General features: G+C 40.5%; 1 protein-coding gene across 2 annotated transcripts in view; it reads left to right on the top strand.

Moving 5' to 3' along the window:
* The window catches only part of rev1 (REV1 DNA directed polymerase), a 115,460-nt gene that overhangs the window by 19,335 nt on the left and 83,025 nt on the right, over positions 1 to 13,100 (top strand). For both annotated transcript variants that reach the window (XM_048533281.2, XM_048533283.2), the window contains 3 exons: positions 1,581 to 1,727; positions 7,436 to 8,103; positions 11,068 to 11,175. In XM_048533281.2, coding sequence (XP_048389238.1) covers positions 1,581 to 1,727; positions 7,436 to 8,103; positions 11,068 to 11,175 — 923 coding nt within the window. The remainder of the gene's footprint in view (positions 1 to 1,580; positions 1,728 to 7,435; positions 8,104 to 11,067; positions 11,176 to 13,100) is intronic.

Here is a 13,100-nt window from a genome sequence, read left to right as displayed (position 1 = left end):
CTCCACGCCCTTTACTTTGAACACGAGTTCTCTCCCTGTCCCACAGGTTCCTTCACCTGCCTCCAGCGTTCTTCTTCCTGGACCCCTCCTCCTGGCCTTCCACCTGCATTTGACCTGTTAATTGACAGCTGTCAACATGACATTGGCCACCTTAATTTCTCTGCCCCTTTCACCCATTCAAACTGATCTCCCTTTGAACTGACTGCAGTCTGCGTTCATAGATCCAGCCACCACCACTTCTGCATGGATATGCAGCTCCTTTACTCATCTAACCGCCATCAGGATGGTATTAAGGCTTGCTGCTTCCTGAAAAAAAGACCTACACGATCCCTATCCACAACCACCCACCTCAGCCTGACAAACTTGATCTCATTTTGAACGGCTTCTCCTTTAATTCCTTTTGCTTTCTGCTGATCAAAAGTGTCGCTGTAGGCTCCAGTCATGCTGGAGTATTTGGGACATTCCTCCTCCTAACTTACTTGAGTCCCTCTGCACAACTACTTCTCTATGCACTGATCACAAATTTAAGTATTTCCAAATTGTCACATTGTATGGCACTTTCAAAGATATGTTTATAATAGCTTTCGAATTTGACGTCTCATTGATATTTCATTCTTGCTGTGAGATATGATCTCCTAACAGAAATCTGAGAAATTTTATTATTCAGTTTTTAACTGGGTGACAGGTGGTCATGCTGGTAAATATTTTTATCCATTTTCTGCACTAGACCATTTCTTAAGTCACCAGTCTCAAATTTAAAAAAACTACGTTATCTAGAGTAAGATGGTAATATCACTGTACTAGTAAGCCAGATGCTCAGAGTAATGCTGAGGTGATATGAACTCAAATACATGCAGTACTGATTGACTCTAAATTTGTTGAATTCAAATTCTACCTAGATTTAAAAGCATTACAATCAGTAATGGTGAAAAATCAGTTGTTAAAAATAAAAAAAAATCTGTTTCACTAATATCTTTTAGGGAAGGAAGTCTGTTGTTGTTCATGGTCTGGCCTAATGTGTCTCCAGGCCCATTGCCCTCAGAAATGTCAAATAAACCACTAAGTTCAAGAAAAGTTAGGAATGGGCAATGACTGCTGGCTTTGCCAGCTATGCCTGCATCTTGTGAACGAATAGAGGAAAAATAAAATCGAGTCTGTGTGGTAAACAATTAATGTTATGATCTTTTATCCACTACAAGCTGTGTTGATAATATTCAACACTTATTTAATCTGTTGTATTTGTGATCATGCATTTACTTTCGTATTACCTGTGAAAAAACAGTGTTTTATACAAATATGAGTCTCTCGTTGCAGTAATGAAAGCAGAAGTAAGATGAGTTTAGCCATTCAGGATATAAATATGAAAATTTCAGGTTAATTATTATCTTTAGCTTTTCTCTTTTTGGTCTCGTATTGTGCCATTTTAAACAGACCATTTTTATTTAGTAATTATTTGAAAACTTTTCAGCTGTCTCTGTTAGGTTTTCAATTTTAAAAAATTCACCGGGAATTTACTATTTTCAAAGCTGTTTTGTTGGAGATAACACGTTAGCTGAGTTTGATCCTTTTGTTTGTTGCAGTATAAAAGCTGGACATCTCCTATCTTACATCCCCTATCAGCTGTATACCAAGCAGTCAAGTGTCCAAAAAGGATTGAACTTCACTGTGAGCAAGCCTGAAGAATCTATGCCAGGCCCGAGCAATATTTGTAAACTTAATAGAAACATGTAAGTAATTTAGTGACTTAGGTATTTAAGTTCTGATTTAGTGTGCTCCTCTTTGGGTTGCCGTCTCCTTATTTTTCATTATTCATCTCTGGACACGCTTTTTCTATGACCAACAGTCACATTAACTCTTTTCCTTTTTAAAATTTTTTAGAAGCTCTTAATATTTATATTTATATTTCTAACAAATTTGCTGTTGTGCTCTAATTTATTTCCCCCTCAATCTTTTGGTCGTTATTTATTGTTTTAATTGTGTCCAGTCGTATAACCTGTCATCCATGTTTGTGCATATATATGCTTCCTTTGAGTTTGATGCAATCTTTAACGTTTTTGTTAACCAAAGTAGATGAGTCCGCCCCTTGGAATTTTTCTTTCTCGTTGGAGTGTATCCATTTTGTGCATTCTGAGATGACCCTCTTAATGTCTGCTACACCATCTCTGTTGATACATTCCTTCATTTGAATTGCCTTTTCATTTTGGCCAGCATAATTGCCCTTATTTAAGTTTAAAATAGTATTCTTGGTCCCACCCTCCACTTCCTCAAACTGAGTAGAATTCAGTCATAATTGCTGTGACCCGGAGGTCCCTTCAATATGAGTTCATTAAGTAATCCTATCTTGGTGCATAATACAAATTTGATTTGATTTATTATTGCCACATGGACCTACGTACAGTGAAAAGTCCTGTGTTGCGTGTAGTACAGGCACATCATAGTGCATAAGGTAGTAAAACAGAGCAAAGAGTAATAATGTTACGATTGCAGAGAAGGCGCACAGAGATCGAGATTGACATTAAATTTACAATTTGGGAAGTCCGTTCAGAATTCTAACAGCAGGGGAGAAGCTGTTGTTGAATCTATTTGTATGTGTATACAAGCTTTTATATCGCCTTGATGGAAGAGGATAGAAGAAAAAATAACTGTGGTGGGAGGGGTCTTTGATTATGTTGGTTGCTTTGCAAAGGCAGTGGGAAATATAGATTGAGTCAATGGATGGAATGGTGGTTGGTGTGATGGACTGGGCTGCGTTCATGACAAGCCTGTTCTCTGGCTCCAGTACATGCAGTTCTAAGAATCTATCTCAAAAACATTCTACAGGTAGTTGTGCTATAATGCATGTTTCGTTAACATGAAATGACTATAATGCGATTGATGAACAGTGGACGCAGTTTGTATAACACAAACTTTCTGCTGCACAGGTATAGTGAGTTTCTTACAACACAATTTTCTATAGCATGAGGTCACACAAGAACGCAACTGTCGTGTTATAAGAGAATTACCTGTGTAAGCTTTTCTGCTAGACTAGTTTTGCCAATCTGATTATCCAGTGAACATATAGAATAAAATCCCCCATGTTTAACATTGTACCTTTTTGACAAGCTCCAATTACCTCTTCCATTATGCTGCATCCCACTGTACGTTTTTAGAGCCCTGTTCGCCATTGCCATAAGTGACTTGTTCACATTATCATTTCACATTTCAACCTAAATTGTTGTACTTTCTGATTTCTTAAATTTCAGCCATCCCTGTTTCTGCTGACACTATCATTAATTCACAAAGCCACCTTCAAACTTTTCCTAGCTTCCTGTCCTTTCTAACTATCTGTACCTTTCAGTACAGTGGCCCTAATCAACGTCATCCTGCAACCATGGCTCTGCGGTGACTATCAGATTGTACTTATTTATTTATATTTGTACTTTTAAGATAATCTGTTTTGTCTTAATGCTGTGTGCATTCAAATACAGAGCCTCTGGCTTTGTCTTTTTATTACTTTTTGTAAATCCTAGTCCTAATCTGTTTATTTACTCTTCAATATTTTTATCCCTTCCTGTCAAGGTCTGTCGTTTCCCATATTAAGACCTATTGATCTCATTATTATAATCAGAGAAATTTAAGTAACCCAGTTTAAGGATGCAGGTTTTTATTTAGCTGAAGATGGTTGTGACTGAGAGCCATGGTATTCATGATTTAGTGACCATGGCGACCGATGCAGAGTTTATCCGCAACAGTGGAAATTTTAGTGAACTTTAAAGTAGAGAGAACTGAGGAAGAAATACTTTGCAATAGGTTAATAAATTTTCAACTGTCAAAAATTGGAGTGAAAACCATTTGTGTGGAAGTCTCACAAGACCAAATCTTGAGTCTGCAGACTGCTGTGTTACCTCCTTTTTTTCCACCCCTCAGCCCATTGCTATTGACCTTGTAACTTGGGAAAACTGATACCTTCTTCTGCTGCTCAGTCTCAGTGTTCTCAATGTTTGCTTCGACTTTTGCTGTGCCACTCTTTCCACGAGACGCTATGAATTTATAGTTCAAGTGCCACTCTCTAAGTTTGATTCTTTTTGACCTAAGCAGGCACTACTATGCACTTAGCATCAAGAATGGAAGGAGACCCTTTTGGTCCAACTCGTCGATGCCAACCAAATACCCTAAATTAATTTAAACAAAGAAACCTACAGCACAGGAACAGGCCCTTCGGCCCTCCAAGCCTGCACCGATCAACATCCTCAATCTAACCTGTCATCTATTTTCTAATGGTCTGTGTCCATTTGCTCTCTGCCCATCCATGTACCTGTCCAGATATATCTTAAAAGACGCTAACATGTCTGCGTCTACCACCTCCACTGGCAACGTGTTCCAGATGCCCACCACCCTCTGTGTAAAGAACTTTCCACGCATATCTCCCTTAAACTTTCCTCCCCTCACTTTGAACTCATGACCCCTAGTAATTGAGTCCCCCACTCTGGGGAGAAAGCTTTTCTCCCGTGGAAAATCTAGTCCCATTTGCCAGCATTTCGCCCATATCCCTTGATATTCTTGCTATTCATATAGCCATCCAAATGCCTTTTAAATGTTGCAAATGTGCCAGCCTCCACTTCATCTGACAGTTCATTCCATACATGTACCACCCTCTGAAAAAAATCACCCCTTAGGTTCCTTTTAAATCTTTGCCCTCTTTCCTCAAACCTATTCCCTCTTGTCTTGGATTCCACTAGCCTAGGGAAAAGACCTTGACTATTCACCCTGTCCATGTCCTCTCATCCTTGTGTAAACTTCTATATGGGCGCTCCTCAGCCTATGACACTCTAGGGAAGATAGTCCCAGCCTGTTCATCTTAGCTCAAACTCTGCCACTCTGGCAACATCCTTGTATATCTTTTCTAAACCCTTTCAAGTTTCACAACATCCTTCCAAAAGAAGGGAGACCAGAATTGAATGCAGTATTCCGCAAGTGATCTAACCAATGTTCTGTACAGCTCCAACGTAACCTCCCAACTCATACACTCAATGCAACCAATAGGGCAAGCATGCCAAACACAGCTTTCACTATCCTGTCGACGTGCAACTCTACTTTCAAAGAACAAGAAAATTACAGCACAAGAACAGGCCCTTCACCCCTCCAAACCTGTGCTAATCTAGATCCTCTATCTAAACCTGTCCCATATTTTCCAAGGATCTGCATCCGTCTGTTCCCTGCCCATTCATGCATCTGTCTAGATACATCTTAAATGAAGCTATCGTGCCCACCTCTACCACCTCCACTGGCCACGTGTTCCAGGCATCCACCACCCTCTGCGTAAAGAACTTTCCACTCATATTTCCCTTAAACATTTTCCCTCTCACCTTGATATTGTGACCCCTAGAAATTGAGACCCACCCCAGGGAGAAAGCTTCTTGCCATCCATCCTGTCTCTACCTCTTATGATTTTGTACACGTCAATCAGGTCCCCCCTCAACCTCTATCTTTCTAATGTAAATAAAGCTAATCTACTCAACCTCTCTTCATAGCTAGCGCCTTCCACACCAGGCAACATCCTGGTGAACCTCCTCTGCACCCTGTCCAAAGCATCCACATCCTTTTGGTAATGTCACAACCAGAACCGTAAGCTGTATTCCAAATGTGATCGAACCAAAGTCCTATACAATTGTAACATGACCCGCCAATTCTTGTACTCAATATCCGTTCAATGAATGAAAGCCTGCTGTATGCCGCCTTAACCGTTTTTAGTGACTTATGTTGCCACCTTCAGGGTACTATGGACCTGAACACCCCGATCTCACTGTGTCAGTTTTCCCCAGGGCTTTTCCATTTACTGCATAGTTTGCTCTTGAATTCGATCTTCCAAAATGCATCACTTCGTATTTGCTTGGATTGAACTCATCTGTCATTTCTGCGCCCAACTCCTATCTATCTGTATTCTGCTGCATTCTCCGACAATCCTCTTCACTATCTGCGACTCCACCAATCTTAGTGTCATCTGCAAACTTGCTAATCAGACCATGTATACTTTCCTCCAGATCATTTATGTGTATCGCAAACAACAGTGGTCCCAACACAGATCCCTGTGGAACACCACTGGCCACGGTCCTCCATTTTGAGAAACTCCCTTCGACTACAACTCTGTCTCCAGTCGCCCAGCCAGTTCTCTGTCCATCTAGCTGGTACACCCTGGACCCCATGCGACTTCACTTTCTCCATCAGCCTACCATGGGGAACCTTATCAAATGCCTTACTGAAGACCATGTAAATGACATCTACAGCCCTTCCCTCATCTATCAACTTTGTCACTTCCTCAAAGAATTTTATCAAGTTGGTACGACATGACCTTCCCTGCACAAAACCATGCTGCCTATCACTAATAAGCCTATTTTCTTCCAAATGTAAATAGCTCCTATCCCTCAGTATCTTCTCCAGCAGCTTCCCCACCACTGACATCAGGCTCACCTGTCTATAATTAACTGGATTGTCCTTGCTACCCTTCTTAAACAAGGAGACAACATTAACAATTCTCTAGTCCTCCGGGACCTCACCCATGCCCAAGGATGCTGCAGAGAATTCTCTTAAGGCCCCAGCTATTTCCTCTCTCGCTTCCCTCAGTAACCTGGGATTGATCCCATCTGGACCTGGGGACTTGTCCACCCTAATGCCTTTTAGAATGTTCAAAACTCTTTTCTCTCTTTCCCCCCTCCTCCCCCAACCCTCCCTATGCTGACTTGACCATGAGTAATCAAACATCTAATCTAACCTAACCTCACCATCCGTCATGTCCCTCTCCTCGGTGAACGCCGCTGCAAAGTACTCATTTAGAATCTCACTCATTTTCTCTGACTCCTTGCATAACTTCCCTCCTTTTGTCCTTGGGTGGGCCAACCCTTTCTCTAGTTACCCTCTTGCTCCTTATGTATGAATAAAAGGCTTTGGGATTTTCCTTAACCCCATTAGCTAATGATACTTCATGACCCCTTGTATTCCGCTTAATTCCTCTTTTCAGATTGATCCTACTTTCCCGATTATTCTTCCAAAGCTTCGTCTGTTTTCATTCACCTTTCAAGGAACTATGAACCTGCACTCCAAGGTCTCTTTGTTCAAGCAGACTGCCCAGGGCCTTACCATTAAATGGAAATGTCCTGCCCTGATTTGCCTTTTCAAAATGCGGCACCTCACATTTATCTAAATTAAACTTCATCTGCCACTCTTTGACCCACCAGCTCATCTGATCAAGGTTTCATTGAACTCTGAGATAAGTCTTTGCTGTCCACTACACCACCATTTTCTTATCATCTGCAAACCAACCATACCTCCTTGCAGTATTATGTTTTTGTTTCTTGTTATGCAGCTTTGGTCTGTCACATAGACCTAATATGTGGCAATAATTTGTTGGAATTGTGCATAGCAGAGAGTAAAATTTATGATTTCTCATGCTTACCTCCAGAAAGAGTGTCACTAACAACCAAGATAATGCCAAATACAAGGAGAACTCAAACGAGACCAACAATGGAATGAATGGATGTGACAAAAAAAGTGAGGACTTTGAGCTGACAGAATTGGAGCATGCTTTTCCTAATGTAAATCATAATGGAGTTCATAGTTGTAGAGACCATTTTCCACTTCATAAAAGGAATGAGCCCAATTCTCATAGTGCCTTAAAAAAGCAGGATTATTTAAAACATTGCAGTGAAACTTTGTGGGAAAAGGAAATTGAAATTCCCGAAAGGCTGGAAGAAGAAAATGATGACTGTGAAATGCCGATCAGGAACTGTGAGAAGCAGTTTGCAGAAGGCAATGCTTTGCTGTCTGATTATATTAGGACTGCTGCACCATCTTCATTAAATGAGTGCTTTAAAGTAAATGGGGCTAACCACTCCACTGTTCAAGGAATTCCAAAAATGAAAAGCAGTTTGGAGACTTCACCCAACAAGGCATCTTCCCGTAGGTCTTCAAAATCGGCAGATCCGAGTTTTATATCCGAGTTTTATGCCCATTCAAGACTGCATCACATTTCAACATGGAAGAGTGAATTTTCAGAATATGTGAACAGACTGCAGAGACAAAGTAATGGCATTTACCCAGGCAGAGAAAAACTGAAAAGGATTAACTCAGGCAAGTTTCAAAGAAATCCCATTGTAACTAACCATTCTGGTAAGATTATATTAACTTATTTCAAAAGTAGCAACATCGTGCTCTTGAATATTTTTCCAGTGCGCAGTCTCTTTAGAGATTGTATTCATTTTAAACAGTATTGACAATTAGATAAATTAATGAGTTCTGTGCTCAGAGAGAATGTATCGGAGCTATATCTCTGATTCATGTTTGCTTCAATTGCTCAGTGGCTAACGCTGCTGCCTCACAGACCCAAGGACCAGGTTCCAATTCTAGCCACGGGCAAATGGCTGTATGAAGTTCGCTCACTCTCCCAGTGTCTGTGTGGGTTTCCACCCACAGTCCAAGCATGCAGGTTAGCGGATAGGCCATGCTAAATTGTCCACAGTGTTCAGGGATGTGCAAGTTAGATGGATTAGCCATGGGAAATGCAGGATGAGAAGGATAGAGTAGGGGGATTGGTCAGGGTGGGATGCTGTTTGGAGAGTCAATTTAAAATTGTCGGGATGAATGGCCTGTTTCCACAGTGTAGGTATTCTATGGGGGGCTTCTCATTGCAATTTTGTGCTTGTAAACAATTGTCCCTTAAATCCTTTGATTTCACTTTTTAACAAGTGTAGTTTTTGTTTTGGTGGAAGTTGTACAAGGTCTTTATTTATTTTGCCAATTTAAAAGGAAAGTTCCCTTGAATAAGATATGAGTTTTTAATGATGTTTTTGTTCATAGTGCTTTGGGACATATTTATCCTGGCAGGTCCCACTTAAGTCATAGGTTTGGAAATTCTGACATGCCCATGTTTGGGCACACCCAGGTAAAGACTGTGCTGCCTGCACTAGAATGGTGAGGCTTAAGGCACTTTTGATATTGGACATCATTTTCATGAAGCAGGAACCTTGCAAGGGTTAAGAGACTCATGAAGTATCACTGAAGATTGGGGTGGTGCATACTACCAGTGATCCTCAGGTAAGTGTGATAAGGCGAATAATACATGTTGCCATTTGGAATCTTTAAAATGAAGGCAGATGGATTTTGACTTCAGTTCTGTGAAAGTAACTCTTTTTGAGGTTAAAAAAATACAGAATTTCCAAGAAAGGATATATTTTAGTAAATAACTAGACAGATATCTATGTTGTTAATTGATGAAACCTTTACATTTAAGTTTATGACTTTCTTTAACTTTGTTGAGATGTTGCTGTCTCTGGCAAGGTCAGCATTTGTTGAATTTTAGTTGAATTCCTTGAATTCAGTGGCTTGCTAGGCTATTTAAAGGGCAGTTAAGAACCAGTGATATTGCTATGTGTCTGGAGTCACATATAGGCCAGACCAGGTAAGAACAGCAGATTTTTCTACCCCTCCCAACCAAAGAGAGCCAAATGGGTTTTGCAGTAATCAACAGTGGTTGCATGGTCACTGTTAGCCTAGCTTTTAATTCCAGTTTAATTAATTGAATTCAGGTTTCACCATCTGCCATGGCAGTATTCCAGCCTTTGTCCTCAATGTATTAGCCTGTGCCTGTGAATTATTAGTTCAGTGACAGGATGACTCCTCCACCACCTCCCCCTAGACCTTCTGAAAAACACATGATCTGGAGCCACTGGGAGCTTAGTTTGAGTTCAGTTCAGAAGAATCAAATTTCAGTTTCATTCTAGCTGAAAAATAAGGTTTTTGTTTCAGGAGAGCAGGGCAGTTAGTTAGATTTGTAGAATCTCCAGGTTGAGAGTTTGTAACAGTCTCTTAGATGTTGAACTAAAAAAGAATCCAATCCATCAGAATCGGAAAGAAGCCTTAAAACTTTGGGCAACCCAAAAATAAAAGCTGGAAAGAGTCAAATAAGTAAATAAAAATTAATTAAGATGTGATATTTCCCTGGAATGGCATTTCTAAAAAGGATACAGCTGTAAAAGAGGTTTGCTTTATTCTTGCTTCGTGTTAAGATTTTTCATGTTGACTTGCTCGTTGCATATTTATAGCTTTGATTTATTTTTCCTTTTGTGTGATAAACCTGTGCTCTTGTCTCAAAAGAACATTGTCAGCCCTGTGTGAATATTTTCAGTGACTAACCAACTGCAGAAAGTTAAATATAGGACCTGCCAGCTTAGATTTCACTCTGGGATTTGACATATCCAGTATTGCTAACAGCTGGAATCATAACTTTAGAAGAGAAAGTAATTGCTCCCACACCGTCACCCTCTTTCTCTCCTCCCTACCTCCCCACACAACTCTCATCTCTCATGCCCCCATTCATCACGTGCACACCACCAGCCCAAAGCCAGTCTTAGATGAAAGACACTGTTTCTGATAACTTTCTTACCCTACCCTTCCAAACTTTCTATGAATTCTACGTCAGTCAGCTTGATGTGTACATTACCAGAAATAAACTAAGAACAATGCTAATTATATCCATCTCATTAGCCGTAGTCCCCTCTTGTTCCCCAATGCTTAGGACCTGGAGCTTAATTCTTAAACTTCTGTTTTTTTTCTTTTTGGTTATGTTAAGTCTTCAATTGGCACTTCTTAGTGGCTGTATTTCATAGTGTCTCATTTAAATGATCAATATTTTGCTGCTGGTTCTTTAAAAAATGGGATTAATATTTACTGCTGTGCCAAATATATCTTCCTGAAATTTGTTCACCAGCTCGAGCAAAATTCGAAATGTGAAGCTCGTCTTATGCCTTCGCACTCCCTGCTCCTGAACAGAAAAAGGTTGGTCAGTCCGGATCATGCAGCAACCTGCTAAGTTTCTTCAAAAGTGATAGGGTTAGGGTTAATAGAGCCACACATTGCAGGAGTAAATTGTTTAAAAATAGCATGGGCTTTGCAGGCAAATTTTTTAACTTTTACCAATTTTGAGAGGACAGGCACCATGCTGACAATGGGCATTCACTTAACCATCATTTTAAAAGGTTTGGAAACTTTATGGTAAACAAATGCCTGCTCCATTTTCACAATTTTCTTTTCTTGCAGGCACAGCAAATACTGTAGATCCATCAAGAAAACAGAATTGTATAATGCACATTGATATGGACTGCTTCTTTGTATCAGTGGGCATTCGTGATCATCCAGAACTGAAAGGTTTGTCCACATCCACGCTATTAGAAATGGTTAACTTGTTGAACTGCAGTGTGGATTGTGTACTGAGAAAGTCTCATTAAGGCTGGTGTGGAATTTCGAAAGTGCATTGTTTGTTCTTTTGGAGGTTTAAGAAACTAAACTTTGCAAAATACTGTCTTGATTTATTGCTATATTCACTGTTCTTGACCACTGGTATCCATTGGTTTTCAGTTGTAACGCCTTAATGCTTTAATCTTAGCTGAAATGTTTCTGTCTGTAATCAGTGCCTCTAGTAAGGGTGCATGGTCAATGACAGGGAGCTCACCTGAGTGAGATCAAGGTCAAGTGAGTTTATCTGGGAATTTGGTTCAGAGTCAGAATTTGGTGCTTTCAGTAAGATTTACTGCAAGAAGTGTACTGAGTAGGCAGTTCGATGAAGTGTCGGAATGCTTTTTGTTCTTCTACTCTGTCAATCTGCAGCGTTTGATCTCCACTTTTGTAAAAGGAGCAGGTAAACCAGTAATTGTTTTTATTAGAAACTATAATCTTATCCAGATTCTAAGAATTGTATTGTTTTATCAGAATTGTACAATTTAGTGAGAGTGCTAAAATTTGTTGGGAGGTATAGGCTTTATTAATTACAAATAAATTGGTGATCCGTTAGCACATATTGGAGATGGCAGGACAAGTGATGTGTTGTGATTTTAGAATGTGGAAGCTTCTGAGTGCCAATGAAATAGAATACAAATATCTGCAGAAACTTGGGCTCAGAGATTTAAAGCTGGAGTCTGTGCTGCAGACACATTATGGAGGGGAATCATTGTCTGGACATCATTCAGGAGGCGAACATATCCTTTGGGATTGAGTCTTCTGATTTGGCAGGGGCAGAAGCATGTAACTGCAAGTGGTCCAGCAAGGGCGAGCACAGGAGACTCCAACTTTGCAATTGTCCAACAGGTTTGAGTTTTTCTCAGTTTGTTTGAATGAGGTGAGGGCTGCAAGGTGGATGAACTAACTGACCGTGGAACTATGGTGCAGGGAACTGTTCAGATGGGGAGTGAAAAAATAATGTGGTAATTGTATTGTGTAATCAGGTGTGTTTGGGGTCGGGCAAGATAAATGGCACTGTTCTCAACAGCAAAGAGCACATGTTTATCCCACTCTGTTTGCCTGATGCCACGGTTCAGAGTATCTTCTCTTAAGTTGGTGAAAAATTTGCAGTCAGAGCAGGGAGGATAGAGTTGCTACTACTGAAGGCATAGGTAGAACTAGGAAAGAGATTCTCCTGAGACAGTGATAAGTGAAGAGCTAAATTACAAAGCAGATCCTCAATAGTAATATTCTGTGGATTACTATCTGAGCTCCATGCAGATTGGCATTAACTGAACAGAACTAAGTTAATGTGGAGCTCAAGGACTGGTTTTGGACAAGTGATCTCTGGTTTGTGGGCCATTGTTGCCACCAGTGTAGGGGAAACAATTACCAGTTCTACTGGAGCAGTCTTCATCTGAACTGTGGTGGGGTCAATGTGGTCCTTTCATCAGTCTTGGCATTTGGACGTCTTGGGCCAATATTTATTGCCATGCATAGTTGCCCTGAGCAAGTGGTGATGAACTGCTGCCTTGGACAGCTGAAGCCCATTTGCTAAAGGTAGACCCACAATGCCATGATTGAAGGAGTTTCAGGAATTTTCCAACAACGCTGAAAGAATGACTGCATATTTCCAAATCAGAATGGGAATGATTTGGGGCCGAACTTGGTGGTGTTGCCATGTATCTGCTGCCCATGTCCTTGTAGGTAGCAGTGGGCTTGGGTTTGGAAGGTGCTGCTTTGCCCTGGATAGTTCTGGAGTTCAGTAGACCGTTCCATCAAACCTGTAACTGGATGGTCAACAGATTTTGCGTTACTCTTGGCAGGATTCCTAGCCCCTGATCTGTTTATATGGC

The sequence above is a fragment of the Stegostoma tigrinum genome, chromosome 6 (assembly GCF_030684315.1).
Source record: "Stegostoma tigrinum isolate sSteTig4 chromosome 6, sSteTig4.hap1, whole genome shotgun sequence".
Classification (NCBI taxonomy): Eukaryota; Metazoa; Chordata; class Chondrichthyes; order Orectolobiformes; family Stegostomatidae; genus Stegostoma; species Stegostoma tigrinum.
Note: the sequence above shows the minus strand (reverse complement) of the source record. Positions and strands in the feature narration are given on the sequence as shown.